Source organism: Schistocerca gregaria, chromosome 3 (genome assembly GCF_023897955.1).
Source record: "Schistocerca gregaria isolate iqSchGreg1 chromosome 3, iqSchGreg1.2, whole genome shotgun sequence".
Classification (NCBI taxonomy): Eukaryota; Metazoa; Arthropoda; class Insecta; order Orthoptera; family Acrididae; genus Schistocerca; species Schistocerca gregaria.
This window is the reverse complement of record NC_064922.1, coordinates 942,046,507-942,061,252: the sequence shown is the minus strand read 5'-3', so window position 1 is coordinate 942,061,252 and position 14,746 is coordinate 942,046,507. Positions and strand designations below refer to the sequence as shown.

At 39.4% G+C, this 14,746-nt stretch overlaps 1 protein-coding gene across 9 annotated transcripts in view; it reads left to right on the top strand.

The window, feature by feature from the left end:
- LOC126355863 (protein FAM135A) overlaps positions 1-13,647 on the top strand; it is a 528,171-nt gene extending 514,524 nt beyond the window's left edge. For all 9 annotated transcript variants that reach the window (XM_050006353.1, XM_050006355.1, XM_050006359.1 and 6 more), the window contains 2 exons: positions 9,600-9,827; positions 10,172-13,647. In XM_050006353.1, coding sequence (XP_049862310.1) covers positions 9,600-9,827; positions 10,172-10,377 — 434 coding nt within the window. In that variant the 3' untranslated portion in view covers positions 10,378-13,647. The remainder of the gene's footprint in view (positions 1-9,599; positions 9,828-10,171) is intronic.
- The last annotated feature ends 1,099 nt before the right edge of the window (positions 13,648-14,746 follow it).

Genomic DNA, 14,746 nt, shown 5'->3' with positions numbered 1-14,746 from the left:
AACTATATGAGCTGTGGTCCTCCTTGCTTCATTTATTTGGGTGATTGTCATGTCTCCCCCAGTTATCCACATTAAATAAAATATTAAGCTTTTAAATCTATCATTGTGAATGTATGACATATGTTTTGTTGTGTAATGAAACACAGAAACTTACCACCGAAGTTCCAGATGTATTCTTTTGTTGATTCACATGGGATAAGCATCCAGTGCTTTCACAAAAAATTCTTAGAAAAGCTTTCTTACAAATCTAAACGTGTACTTCACCTATAGTAATTTTAAAGATAATGGATGTCTGCCCCCTACTCCTCTCCAGACCAGATTTGTTGTTACTTACATTCCAGAAATCAAGAAACCACTTGTCTCGTGTTCTTTCAGGTACAATATCGAAGGATTCTCTTGTACAGGCACAATCTGAACCTTGTAATTCTGCCCTTTTCATTACACCCTTATAATTACTGTACTCTTCAGCACTGTTTGACTTTTTCTTCTCAACTTCTTTACGCAGTTCTGTGGATTACGCTTCCTCTTTTGATAGTTACTACTGATTTTCACGCTTTCATCAGTGTTTCCCATTTCTACATCTGCCTTTTTCAGTATTTCTATTCTATACAGAATGTGCACAACTGAACACTTCAAACACCCTAAACTTGGTTCATAAAGTAAGTAATATTACATGCTGCACGATGCTTATATTTTGTGTTTACACTTTTATTCATTATTCTGAGCATGTCTTAAATTGCAACACAGCTACAACAATGTAGATACATACACAAAAAAGAAAGAAAAAACAGATGCATAATACTTATCTAAGCATGTTAAAAAAATATCACAATATTATCAACAAAAAACTTAATAAATCTTATATTTATACCTAAAATTGAAATATTAATATCAAGGGACTAACTTCAAAAGCCAGTTACAATCCATCATATACTGAAAAGTTGAATTAAGTGATCTCTCAAATACTAAGCACAATACATTTGTAGACTGACTCAGATTCAATATCTGCTTTGAAAGCTTTACCAGCATTATGATATTTTAGTACATCTACAGGACAAAGAGAAAAGCAACCTGTCCCAGGTAACATGAAATGAAACGAATATAGACTACACATACACAATTAAGGTTTAATATCTAATATATGCAAATTGCGCCAAACCAGTTTAGAAGACTGATGAGTAAACAAATCCAGTAAAACTACTACTGCCCTATCCATTTACAAACTGAAAAGGACTACTGTGCCTGGAGGCACTGCGAAGCTGTGTGATGGAGAATTTTTTGTTTTCATAGTCTATACATATAGCTCACATATTGCAGTTTAAACCATATTTTGGTTCGACAATTAGTAATATGCTTTGGAGCCTTGCGTGTCTCTCATATAGACTGTTGACACAAAGTATATTACCGTCTGAGGCTATTTTATCCAACTCCTTGCACTAAGTTAACCAGTGCACCTACATTTTTCTGCCAAGCTAGCTTCTGTCTAACTAGGGTATGTTCTTAGCTGGCATGCATGGCAGTATACAGTTTAACAACTTGGGTCTGCACAAAACAGTTCACATGCACAATGGTGAACTTGGGCATTCTCTTGGATGTGTTTGAGGTTGTGTCAAAGCAACAGATGAGTCATATGCTATTGAAAACTGGCTTTTGGAGGAAGAAACTCGTGCAGTTTTCAGAGATATAAGTCCTAGTGAATCCACAGTCGACCATGAAGGAAAAAAGTGATGATGGTGCAGTCTGTCACATGTAACGGTAAAATTTATAAAGCAAGTGATCTTACCAAGTTTCTGTTAAGTTGGTCAATGTGGATTCATGCTTTATCAAAGCACTCAGCCTACAACAGCACTTGGTATATTTACAGCTTTTATCACTGATGACCTTTTTAACAAATTTGTGACTAACAAATTTGTGTGCAGTGGAAAAATACAAAGTTTACTCTTTTAGCAATACAGTGTGTGACTTATGGAAAGATGTTTCTTCAAAAGAAATGAAGACTTTATTTGTAGTAATTCTAACCTGGATCTGAATGTGAAGGGGAATTGACTATTTTACTGATTAGATTCAATTCCATTTGTCAAGGATGTTGAGTCGTACTGAGCATGTTTGGAATATTTATGGCATATATGTTGCCTCTAGACAGCATAGTGGATTCCAGTAAGAATTTCATTTATACTAGTAACCATGACCGGAGCATTCTACACTAGTCCCGTCGAGAGTCTTTATGCTGTAGCTGCCGAATTACCATTGACCTACCGGCGCGACGTACTGCTTTGTCGGTATGCCTGCCAGCTGTTATCAATGACCGACCACCCCTCTTATCAGTCCTTCTTCGCCGATTCTCTCGACCATCAGTATGCGTTGTACGTGTCTGCCCTGCTGCCCCCCGGAGTCCGCTTTTGTCACCTGCTTCGACAATTGGATTTTGCCCTCCCTACCACCTTCGGAGAGGGTGAGAGCCCAACGCCACCTTGGCTCCAGGCTCCGGTTCATATTCATCTCGACCTCAGCTCGCTCCCGAAAGAGGGTACTCCGGCTGCAGTGTATTGCTCACGGTTTGTCGAACTTCGTGCGTGACTTGCCAGTCACATCTTCATTTACACTGATGGCTCCAAAACTGACGATGGTGTCGGCTGTGCCTTTGTCATCGGGACTGTCACCTTTAAATACCAGCTCCTCGACGAGTGTTGCAGCTTTACGGCCGAGCTTTTTGCTCTCCATCGGGCCATTCAGTATGCCCGCCGCCACCGCCATTTATCGTATGTATTCTGCTCTGATTCACTCGGTGCTCTTCAGAGCCTTGGAGCTCCATATCCGGTCCATCCCTTGGTGCAACGGATCCAGCAGTCCCTCCATTCTTTTGCTGATGATGGCTCTCCTGTCAGCTTTCTCTTGGGTTCCCGGCCATGTGGGAGTGCCTGGGAATGAGGCTGCTGATGCTGCAGCCGAGGCTGCTGTCCTCCTGCCTCGGCCAGCCTCCCATTGTGTCCCGTCATCTGACATTAGTGGGGTTGTTTGTAAGAGGCTTGTGTCATTGTGGCGGGATACTTGGTCATCACTTCAAGGAAACAAGCTCCGGGCCGTAAAACCGTTCCCAATTGCTTGGACAACCTCCTCCCGACCATCTCGGCGAGAAGAGGTCCTTCTGACCAGGTTGCCGATTGGGCATTGCCGGTTTAGCCACCGCTACCTGCTCTCCGGTGACCCAGCCCCGCAGTGCCCTTGTGGTCATGCATTGACAGTGCGCCATGTTTTATTGTCGTGTCCCCGTTTTAGTCAATCTGCCCTCTACTTTACAGGATATTTTAGCTGATGACTCTCGAGCAGCTGCTCGTGTTCTTCGTTTTATTACTTTGACTGGCTTGTCCAAAGACATCTTTGTAAGAACTTTCTGGTGTTCCCCCCCCCCCCCCCCCCTCCCTCCCCGCTTGAGTTTTACTAGATTCTCTGTGCTCTTACTATTGTGACTGGGCGCTAATGACCTCAGTAGTTGAGCGCCCTTAAACCCCAAACAAAAAAACAAAAAAAAAAATCCTTCCACCTTTCTGCTTTCCCTTCTTTACTTAGAACTGGTTCTCCATATGAGCTCTTGATATTCATGCAAGTGGTTCTCTTTTCTCCAAAGGTCTCTTTAATTTTCCTATAGGCAGTATCTATCTTACCCCTAGTCCTATATGCCTCTACAATCTTACATTTGTCCTCTAGCCATCGCTGCTGAGCCATTTTGTACTTCCTGTCAATCTCATTTTTTGAGACGTTTGTATTCCTTTTTGCATGCTTCATTTACTGCATTTTTGTATTTTCTCCTTTGATCAATTAAATTCAGTATCTCTTGTGTTACCCAAGGATTTCTACTAGCCCTCGTCCTTTTTACCAACTTGATCCTCTGCTGCCTTCACTATTTCATCTCTCAAATCTACCCATTCTTCGTGTACTGTATTTCTTTTCCCTGTTCTTGTCAATCGTTCCCTAAGTCTGTCTCTAAACACTCTACAACCTCTGGTTCTTTCAGTTTATCCAGTTCCCATCTCCTTAAATTTCCACCTTTTTCCAGTTTCTTCAGTTTTAATCTACAGTTCATAAACTGGAAATGTCTGACAATTTAAAATCTGGTTTCTAAATCTCTGTCTTACCATTATATAATCTATCAGATAACTTCTAATATCTCCAGGGTTCTTCCATGTATACAACCTTCTTTCAGGATTCTTAAACCAAGTGTTAGCTATGATTAAGTTATGCTTTGTGAAAAATTCTACCAGGTGGCTTCCTCTTTATTCCTTACCCCCATTCCATATTCACCTACTACTTTTCGTTCTTTTCCTTTTCCTACTGTCGAATTCCAGGCCCCCATGTCTAAATTTTTTTGTCTCCTTTCACTATCTGAATAATTTCTTTTATCTCATTATAGATTTCTTCCTTCTCTTTGCCGTCTGCAGAGCTAGTTGGCATATAAACTTTTACTACTGTGGTAGGGATGGGCTTTGTGTCTGTCTTGGCTACAATAATGCGTTCACTATGCTGTCCGTAGTAGCTTACCCCTACTCTTAATTGTTATTCATTATTAAACCTACTCCTGCGTTACCCCTATTTGATTTTGTATTTATAACCCTGTATTCACCTGACCAAAAGTCTTGTTCCTCCTGCCACCGAACTTCACTAATTCCCACTATATCTAACTTTAACCTATCCATTTCCCTTTTTAAATTTTCTAACCTACCTGCCCTATTAAGGGACGTAACATTCCATGCTCCGATCCGTAGAAGGCCAGTTTTGTTTCTCCTGATAACAATGTCCTCCTGTATAGTCCCCGCCCAGAGATCTGAATGCAGGACTATTTTACCTATGGAGTATTTTACCCAAGAGGACGCCATCATCATTTAACCATACAGTAAAGCCGCATGCCCTTGGGCAAAATTATGGCTGTAGTTTCCCCTTGCTTTCAGCTGTTCACAGTACCAGCACAGCAAGGCTGTTTTGGTTAATGTTACAAGGCCAGATCAGTCAATCATCCAGACTGTTGCCCGTTCAACTAATGAAAAGGCTGCTGCTCCTCTTCAGGGACCTCATGTTTGTCTGGCCTCTCAACAGATACCCCTCCATTGTGGTTGCACCTGCAGTACAGCTATCTGTGTCGCTGAGGCATGCAAGCCGCCCCACCAATGGCAAGGTCCACGATTCATGGGGTGGAGTTGGACAGGGGGGGGGGGGGGTGTTTATGTAATGATTTCAAATCAAATTCAGATTTTTGTCAGACGTTATCTGACAAGATCAGAAGTAAAATTTATCAGATTTCTTATTAACAACCATTAGTTATAAATTTTGAAAATAACAAGCTGTCACCAATACTACAGACTGAAAAACTTGAATACATTTGAAATATTACAGTGAAAATCAAACCAATTAAAATGGAATAAAGCAGTAACACACAGTTTTACTTGACCCTGAGTGGAGGATGCTGGGAGCAGAAGCTTATGATTGGAGAGCCGCTAGAAGGATCGTGTGCAGCCTCTTTGCTCATTCTTGGTAAAAAATATTAACAATCACTATGCACAACACCACATGTGGGTCAATACTATAGTAACAATGCCTACTTACTATTATGGCACACAATACTGAAAATGTAGCTAATATTGGCAGTGACCATCAACATTCTGGAGCAGCATGAAGTCAGCCAACATCCATCAGTAGATTGGGAAGCCAACAGTATTAGGAAGAGGATAGATTGCTACTCATCGTAAAAATTACATTCTCGCAGTCTATGGTTTTCCTAATATTGTTTGCATTATAACTTCCTTGCATGATCTGTGATTGTTTAGTGCGTACAGGAGTGAGGAACAGATAGATGTTGGTCATGAACAAAGATTTCAGATATTAATTTATTCTGCTTCTAAAATGAAGTAGCAAAACTAATATGTATCATTATTGCCATAGTTGTGGCATCAGTTGCTAACAGCAGCTTTGAATGTTGAAACATGCTTGCATCTCATTGGCAGCAGCGTAAACATGCATGGCAGCACCTTTGTGCTGCAGTGGTGGCTGATGAAAATGCAGCGGCATATCTGGTGGCATGCGTATTTGAAAGTGTGCCCGACCAGATAGCGGCTGATTCCACATCCTTCCCTGTCCACCACGGAAGGTACAGGGGGACGTCTGGGCCGTGGATGATGAAGCTGGTTGCTTGGATGAGGGCAGAGCAGATCAACTCATGTTCCGACATTTGAGTCTCACAAGAAACAGGGAAACTGCCTTGGAAAACCAGGCACAGGATGCTACTGAGGTTGCTGGTGACTAGCTGACAGTGACGCCATCTATGTCTGTGGGAGAGGCGACCTACAGTGTTGGCGGCAACAGTGTCGCAGGTGGGCAGATGGAGACTTCCATTTGTGAGATGGCCACGGGTGGATGCACCCGTGTGGTAAGCTGCATAGGAGGCTGGATTGAGGCAGACAGATGTTACTGCTACACGGCCGCCTGACATTGTGCAATGAAGAAATCTGAAACAGTTTGATCTATGGCAGGATCACTGCATTCACGGAGCTGTAGCTGATTTTGGTGGCACTGATGCATGCCTATGCTGCCACGAATAGTAAATTGCACTCTGCCAGCCGATCTGAGAACAATGCTGGATTTTCGTAAATGTATATTCTATATTGAATTGGGTTGTTCAGGTGAATTTTTGTAGTGAAGTCTGAAGCTGGAGCAGAGCGGTAAGGATGAAGCAAATGCAGCAAGGTCCGATGGCATGTCGTATGCAAATGTTCTGCCGGCGAAATGTCAGGAGCAGGCAAGTTACGACATGAAATCGGAAACTTCAGTAAGGCATCCTTGTTTGAATATGGAGCTCGAAGTTTTGACATTTGTGTATTGAACATTCAAACAAAATATTCGGCCTTGCCATTAGACTGTGGCAAGAATGGTGCTGCCCTGGCATACTTTATTCCATTGTGCTTGCAAAATTGTGCAAACTCCTTGGAAGAAAAAGAAGATCCATTGTCAGAAACAATTATTTATGGCACCTTAGAGAGAAAATACAGAAGCAAGCGCCTTGTTAGTTCTGGCAGCATTCATCAAATGTACTGGTATAAGAAAAGGGTATTTGGTATAGTCATTGGCAATAATTAACCTGTTTTTGCCAAAAGCTGCCAGCAAAGTCTATAGGGATGCTTTGCCATGGAGTATCAGAATGTGGCAAGGAGAAAAATTCCTGGTGCTGAGTGGCCTGACTGTGCAAGTTTTACATTGTGCTGTCACACTTTTGTTTGCTTATATAAACCAAACCACTTACAATGTTGGCATGGCAGTTGCTTAGTGCAGACTGTTCCCCAAAGATCTGTACGTAGAAGATGTAAGTCATGCTTTTGCACCGAGGTGAGGATCAACACACTTTTCTTTTTGTTAGATGTGTGAAGCAAAATCACATCACTCAGAAGAGAGAAACTGTTGCGGTGACATAGAATCTTCACACTGAGGGATTGGGAATACATTTCTGAGATTGTGGCCAACCTTTGCAAATGTAACCCTTTTGCAATTGTAGTGATTGTTCATGCTCCATGGTGTGTACAGCCCCCCTTGACTCAATAGGAAAAGAATTCAGTGCTTCCAAATCAGAAGAATCAATATGTAAACAAGAAGCTTCTGATGCACTGAACACTGCACATCTGCCGAATGGTAAAAGAGGCAATGTGTCACCATTTGCATGTTGTGTCACTACAGAAGTTCATACGGGTAATTTGACTCCTTTCTTTCAGGAGTGCTAGTTCTGCAAGGCTCGCAGGAGAGCTTCTGTAGTTTCGAAGGTGGGAGACGAGGTACTGGCAGAAGTAAAGCTGTGAGGACGGGAGGGGAGGAGGGGGGGGGGGGGGGACTCGTGCTCGGGTAGCTCAGATGGTAGTGCACTTACCCGCGAAAGGCAAAGGTCCTGAGTTCAAGTCTCAGGCAATTGAAGTGAAGCCACACTCATGGTTCAGTTGCCTGAGACTGCAGTTTTGTGTGTGTGTGTTTGTGTTGGTTTGCAGCTGTCAGTGTGCCTTTGATTACAAACCGTAGGTTCCATGCAAGTGCAGAAGCATGCCTCCCACAGCATAATGATGCTCCCACCAGTGCACGTTTTGAGCCGCCATTCACCTTGGTGACTGTGTTTGTGCAGATGACCTTTGAACTAGTGAAGCAGAAATGTGATTCACCTGAAGAGCTGTCACATTTCCAGGATCAATGGTCAGATCCCCATGATCCCATGCGCACTGCAATCATAATTGATGATGTCATTGGATCAACACATGAACACTTAGGGGAGATCTGCTGCAGAGTTTCATGTTCGAAAATGTACATTGAGCAGTCTGCTCTGAAGCACTCGCACATGCTCCAGCATTGTGCTCTGTTAGCAGAGAGGCCATAGGTCACCCTGTATCCTTCTTACAGAGCGGGCAAGCCTCCAAACCACATATTCTGTGAAGAGTCGTGAATGTCCAACTAATGGTTGTTTCGTTGTCGTCCTACCTTTTTCCATAGATGCTGATGACATTAGCACATGAACATTCGACCAGCTTCACTGTTTTCTAGATATTCAGTCACAGACTCTGCATAATAGTAATGTTGTTGTTGTTGTTGTTGTTGTTGTGGTCTTCAGTCCTGAGACTGGTTTGATGCAGCTCTCCATGCTACTCTATCCTGTGCAAGCTTCTTCATCTCCCAGTACCTACTACAACCTACATCCTTCTGAATCTGCTTAGTGTACTCATCTCTCGGTCTCCCTCTACGATTTTTACCCTCCACACTGCCCTCCAATGCTAAATTTGTGATCCCTTGATGCCTCAAAACATGTCCTACCAACCGATCCCTGTGCCAAAGTCGCGTATCTTGAAGGATTTTCCCATTTGCAGCCCAAATCTTCGCTAGGGCCATCCCCTTCCTGTGTCTGCTCCGCTTACATAAATTTGTTGCTGTGTCATGTGCCCGCAACACCACCAGACAGCATCCAGCATCTCAGTGGGCAGTGGTCATAATGTTTCAGCTTATCAGAGCTGGCATCAGAGGGAAGACAATGACTTGGTTAATATTATTTGTCCTGTTGCTGTATTTAAATTTCAGCATACTGTAGTTATGTTCTGCCACTAATTACAACAGACTGTTGCCAATAGATAATAAGCATATCATACCCCTGGCACACGGCACATACAAACCCCTTCCCTCCCCTGGCCAAAAGGATGTTGTTAGCAGGGAAGTAAGTATGAACGAGGCAAGTGGAATTTGAAAAACAAACATCTAGGTCTTGTCAGAATTATACTTTTCAAGTTTTTTCAAATGGAATTGTCTTGAGCACCAGTCCAGCACATAAGTATTTTCTGTCAAGGATATTTAATCCATGTTTGCTTTGTTATTATATTTAGGCATTCACTAAGGGATTGCAGCTTTCAACTCTTAAATTCTGGCATATTTTATCAATGGTGTAGATTTTATACTTCTGTAGGTCTGATGTACTTACCTTTAAAAAACAACTTTTTATGAATAAATGATTTCACATGTTCATGCACTTACATATAATTTCAAATTAAAAATCATTGTGTTGATTACCACAAATTTTGAGAAAAAATATCTTTCAGGAATGTGGTTTATGCAGAAGTGGAAGAAATCTGGTTCACTGTTGCAACTTGCATTACGTGATGCTGCTGATGTGCGTCAAACTTTCCTGTACCGCTTAAGTCAACGCTCAAACCTACACCACTTCCGAAATATTTTACTGTGTGGATCTTCGCAAGATAGATATGTTCCTTTGCATTCAGCTCGAATAGAACTTTGCAAGGCTGCTGTTAAGGATACATCAGTTCAAGGTTAGTGTATAAAAATGCACGTATGAATTCTACGATTTCTTTTGATTTCTCCCCTCAAAGGCAATACAGAAAGATTTATGGATGAGCTTCATTCTTACTACTTTTAAAGCTGCTGTTTTATTCTGGTTTTACAGTAGTGTACATAAATAAATTGAAAAAGTTTACTTTTTATACAAAATGTCTTGCAGTTGAGTTAGTGTTATAAGCAGAATTGTGACTTTAGAGGTAGTGGAACTTCTGTAAGACATTACATTCAGATTCAATTAAAAAACAAATAATTTGGCTCTAAGTTCTTTAAAAAAAATCTTGCATTACTTAACATAATCGATTTTTTCATTACACAGGTGCTGCTTACAGGGAGATGGTGCACAACATCCTATACCCCATTATCAGCAAACCAGAAGTAACTTTTGTTCGCTATGATGTACACCACGCGCTGCCAAATACGGCTAATTCTCTTATTGGCAGAGCTGCTCATATTGCTGTGTTAGATTCTGAACTTTTTATTGAAAAGTTCCTTGTGGTGACAGGCCTCAAGTATTTCAGATGAGCTTAACAATTTATATGTGAAAGAAGCTGCATTTATATGCAGAATTGTATAAAGAGCCGATTATCAACATTCCTTTTTGTGTGTATAACAATCATTGCCACTGGGGAGGGAAACTTTTATCGAGCTTAGAGGCAAATGAGAATTTGCTACTGGGACTGGAATTTTCTTTAAAATGTTTCAGTGTTCCTTCCCACAATTGTTTTTATAAACCAGTCTGGAAATGGACTAATAATGGCAGCTGTAATATTGATTGTGTGATCTTGCCTACTGCTCTGACTGCCAGCAGCAATTTCTATGCCTCATACAACTAATTAAATCACAGTTCGATCTGTACTATATTAATCTGCCGTGTTGTGTTTCAAAACATGAAGGAACTAATTGTGAAAAAGCACCAGCATTCTGGTAGGACTTTTAATAAAATACTTGAAAAGAAAAAAAATATAATTACAAAGTAACTATTGGGCAGAAAGCAAATTTTGATTTCAACTTGAGTTGTTATACATTAAGCAGTGCACATGCAACTGTGCCCAAAACAATTTTAATATGGCTTGTGTTTGTATTTTATCTAACCAATCAGGTAACATGTGATAGGCTGTTGAATCCACGGGGATTTCAAATCGGCATTAAAACTCTTCATTGATATTCATAATATTACTTCTGGAACAATTGTGTTCATGTTTTGCTGTGGTGCCACAAATAACTGGGAAAAAAGGAAAGGACATACACCAAAATTTTAAGATATTTAAAGCTTTCAAAGAGTAGACTGTGTTGTACACTAATAATCTTTTGCAAATTGTTGTTAGAAATTCTGAATGGTTTGTAAAATTATAAAATGTGTGGTAACATAAACTTCTTACAAAGTATGTTGTAATATTCGTTGCTGAGCATATTAGGTGACACATTCATGTTTATTCTTGTTCTTACGACTTTATTTTCCCTCCCCATAATGAAGTTCAAACGATGTCAATTTGTTTGCTCATGTTTTTCAGTCCCTATGAGATCTGAAACCTAAATTGTATAGTAACAGTTCTCAGTTTTTAACTGATGTTCACACCAAGTGCTAGTAATATAAGAGTATACTTTGTCGATTGTCGTATTTGTCTACTTTACCTACACATGTTGATTCTTATTTGTACTGTACATTTATATACAGTGTGGTTAGATGATGTTGATAAAAATTTTAAAAGGAAATTTAAAAAAAGGGCTGTTCTGTATGATTCATGAAGAGTCCCTCCAAATATTAGCTGTTGGTTTATTGCTCACAGTGTGTCAACATATAGGTACATTAATTACTGATGATCTGTAAGCTGTGTATTTCATGAAAGTAGATATCAGGTTTGAATTAAAAGTGACTCATCAGTTTATGATAAATAAAATATGTATTAAAATGTTCATTTAGCGAGTGTAATGCAACCTGTGCATGTTGATTCTCCCAGGTTTATTTCATCTGATAATGCAGATTTAAAATATAAATGTCACTGAACAGTCATGATTTTGTGTTTCAGACAAACAGTTAGTGAAATCTGAAATTGCAATGTGATTATTTGTAATGAAATTCATTATTTCCATGATGTATTGGAACAAGTGGCATGTGACAGGTAAAACGTGACCTTTTTCCATTGTCTTCCATGGTCTTAGCAATTCAAGTCTTCCTATCTCCAAACTTTGCTAACCATTGATTGCATCAGAAGTAACAGAAAAACTCCTCCAGTCTATTTTTTCTCAAACACTTACATTGTGCATCTCATAGTGCTTCGGTTCATCTTACATTATTAAAACTGCATTTCTGTAAAACTGCATATAAAAAAATGTAGATAACAAATAACAAAAATGATGGCTGTAAGCACACTGTGAAAGTATATTGAATGTGTGCAAATGAACAAACAGCCTTATCCACCATAAGCACACATAAAAAAATTACGTTGCTAGTTTATCTTCTTTCTGCATGCCTTAGGATCACAGGTGGAAAACTTGTACCTCCTTCTTTCCTGCATTTCATCTCCATATGATCAGTCACTCCACACTTTCTCCATCCCATTAGCATCCTTAATTTAGCTTCTTAAAAAATGTCAGACTGTCAGATTTTGTTAACATTTTAGCTGGCTTTATTAACTGGGTGAAATTAGAGACTGTTAGTTGTCATAAAAGTTACTAAAACCCCATAACTGAAATCATCTTTAGAAAACTAAACTTGAGATTTTGACAAATGAGGAGCAGCAGTTTAGCAAACATTTTACGCCATTGTGTACAATGTAAAGACTGCTGTGACTGTTTTCCTTAACCTGTTGAAGCATCAGAATTGTATTTTGATAGAGCGCAGATGTCTCAATGGATATCTGTTGTTTTTGTATCAAATTTAAAAAAGAAAGCTTGCATACTAAGACTATTGTTATCCCTGATTTTGATTACTCCAAGGCTACAGGCTACATCACAGAAAATGGAAGCTTCAAAAACATATTTCTAGCAGATTCTAAATCAATGTCATGTGGTTTAACGAATTGTTTCAGTATTAGTGGCTCCTCAACAGTTTAGTTTATTTAATTAGCTTTGTCTTTCCTCATATACTTGCTCAAAAGCTCTCCATTGTCAGCTTCACATATTTTGTGTAAAATGTAACACAACGGCTTCAATGTTGATATTATTAGTATGTTTCTTTGAAATGTGCAGTTTCTCTCTTTGGACTCATCTGACAGCAACCATCACAAACAGTGAAAATGATCATTTACGTGACATATTTTAAATGACTAAATCTGGGAGCTTTAACATGCCTGTTATAGCTTTATTTGAACTAAGTCAACTATTTGTTCATTTCCAGCAATAACTGTTAGAGTGAATTAGTTACATGACAGTGTCATTTCACTCATGGGTGCTGATGAATCTGTATTAGTGTCTTCATTGTATGGATGCCAAAGTATTAAACAGAATCAGAGAAGAACTCTGAATATACTGTACCTGTTACATGGATAATAGAGTTTATCTTGCAGAAATGTTAAACAATTCACACTAGTTTTGTGCTCTGTGGCAAGTATTGTGATATCAAAAACAAAAATTAAAACAGCCCATTAAACATACTTTGCTGCACTGTTGCTCTGTTTTCACCACTGAAAGAGATAAGTAAGCTTTGAGAGCTTTGTAACTGTTAAATAATGTGTACAAGACTATAAAGTGTATCTTCACCTACAAAATGTTTTATAATGTTTAATAAATGAACTGATTATTTATTGTTTGTAAGAACAGTGAAACGCCTCAAATATACGTGAATAATTTTTATATGCACATATTACTGTCTCAAGAAAGTAATTGCAAATCAACTTGTACATGAAGAGGAAAAAATATCCCACATACTTATTTCAAACTGCTCATTTTTAGTAGTTTATCAAAGGTGAGTTTACAGATTATTGTAAACTAAGTATTATGATGTGTGTCACTCTTATGCTCCTCATATTTTTCACAATTTCTCAGGGATCTTGGCACTGGATTATGATTGATTCGACACCTGATGTTGGTGTGCCACATAAAAAATACAGCAAATATCCCATTACATTGTATCAACATAAAAAGTATGAAACTTATTCCATTTTTAGAAATACAGTATTCTTAATCTCCTATTAGATAAAATAAACTCTAAATATAAAGAGTGTGTGTGTGTGTGTGTGTGTGTGTGTGTGTGTGTGTGTGTGTGTGTGTGTGTGTGCATATATTACAGTACTTAATTTTAGAAAATTGTTCCCTAAAATTCCTAAGATTAATCACATTGTGCAACAAAACCTTTTTACATTGGTTCAAGCAATTCAATGTATCTTAAAAATTTGAGAGAATATTGTGCCTTGCACTGCTTGGAGTAAAATTTTTCCTTATTTCTACATTAAAAAGCTTCTACTCATGAACATACTTTGTAAATAGGTGATGATTGGAACACTGGAGGATTAGAGGCATGTTAACTGCTGTTATTCGCCTAAATATGACGGAGCACCTGGCCAGACAGAAGGCAGTGTGGTGGTGTAGCCGGTGGCCTAGAGCCACTGTGGTTAGGCAGTGTTGCTGAAATGCTCATAGTTGCACTGTGTCAGTCACACAGAGGGAAGCTTTGATGTGGCAGCCATCAGCTTGTCACAGAGGCAGGATGTCTAAAAATACAGATTCGCTGTCACGACTGGGGGCTTTGCAGACCTCTATGTTTATTTAACTAATATGTTCCCACACTAAAATGGCTGAGGCAGCAGTAGTGGGAGACAGATGCACTGCATCAGCAGGTGTGTAGTGCACAGAGAGAACATTGTGCAAACAAAAAAAAAAACTTTGATGATGTGATGAAGTACAGCTTCTTCTACAATAGAGATGATGTAGAACAAGAATGTTTTGAAACAGG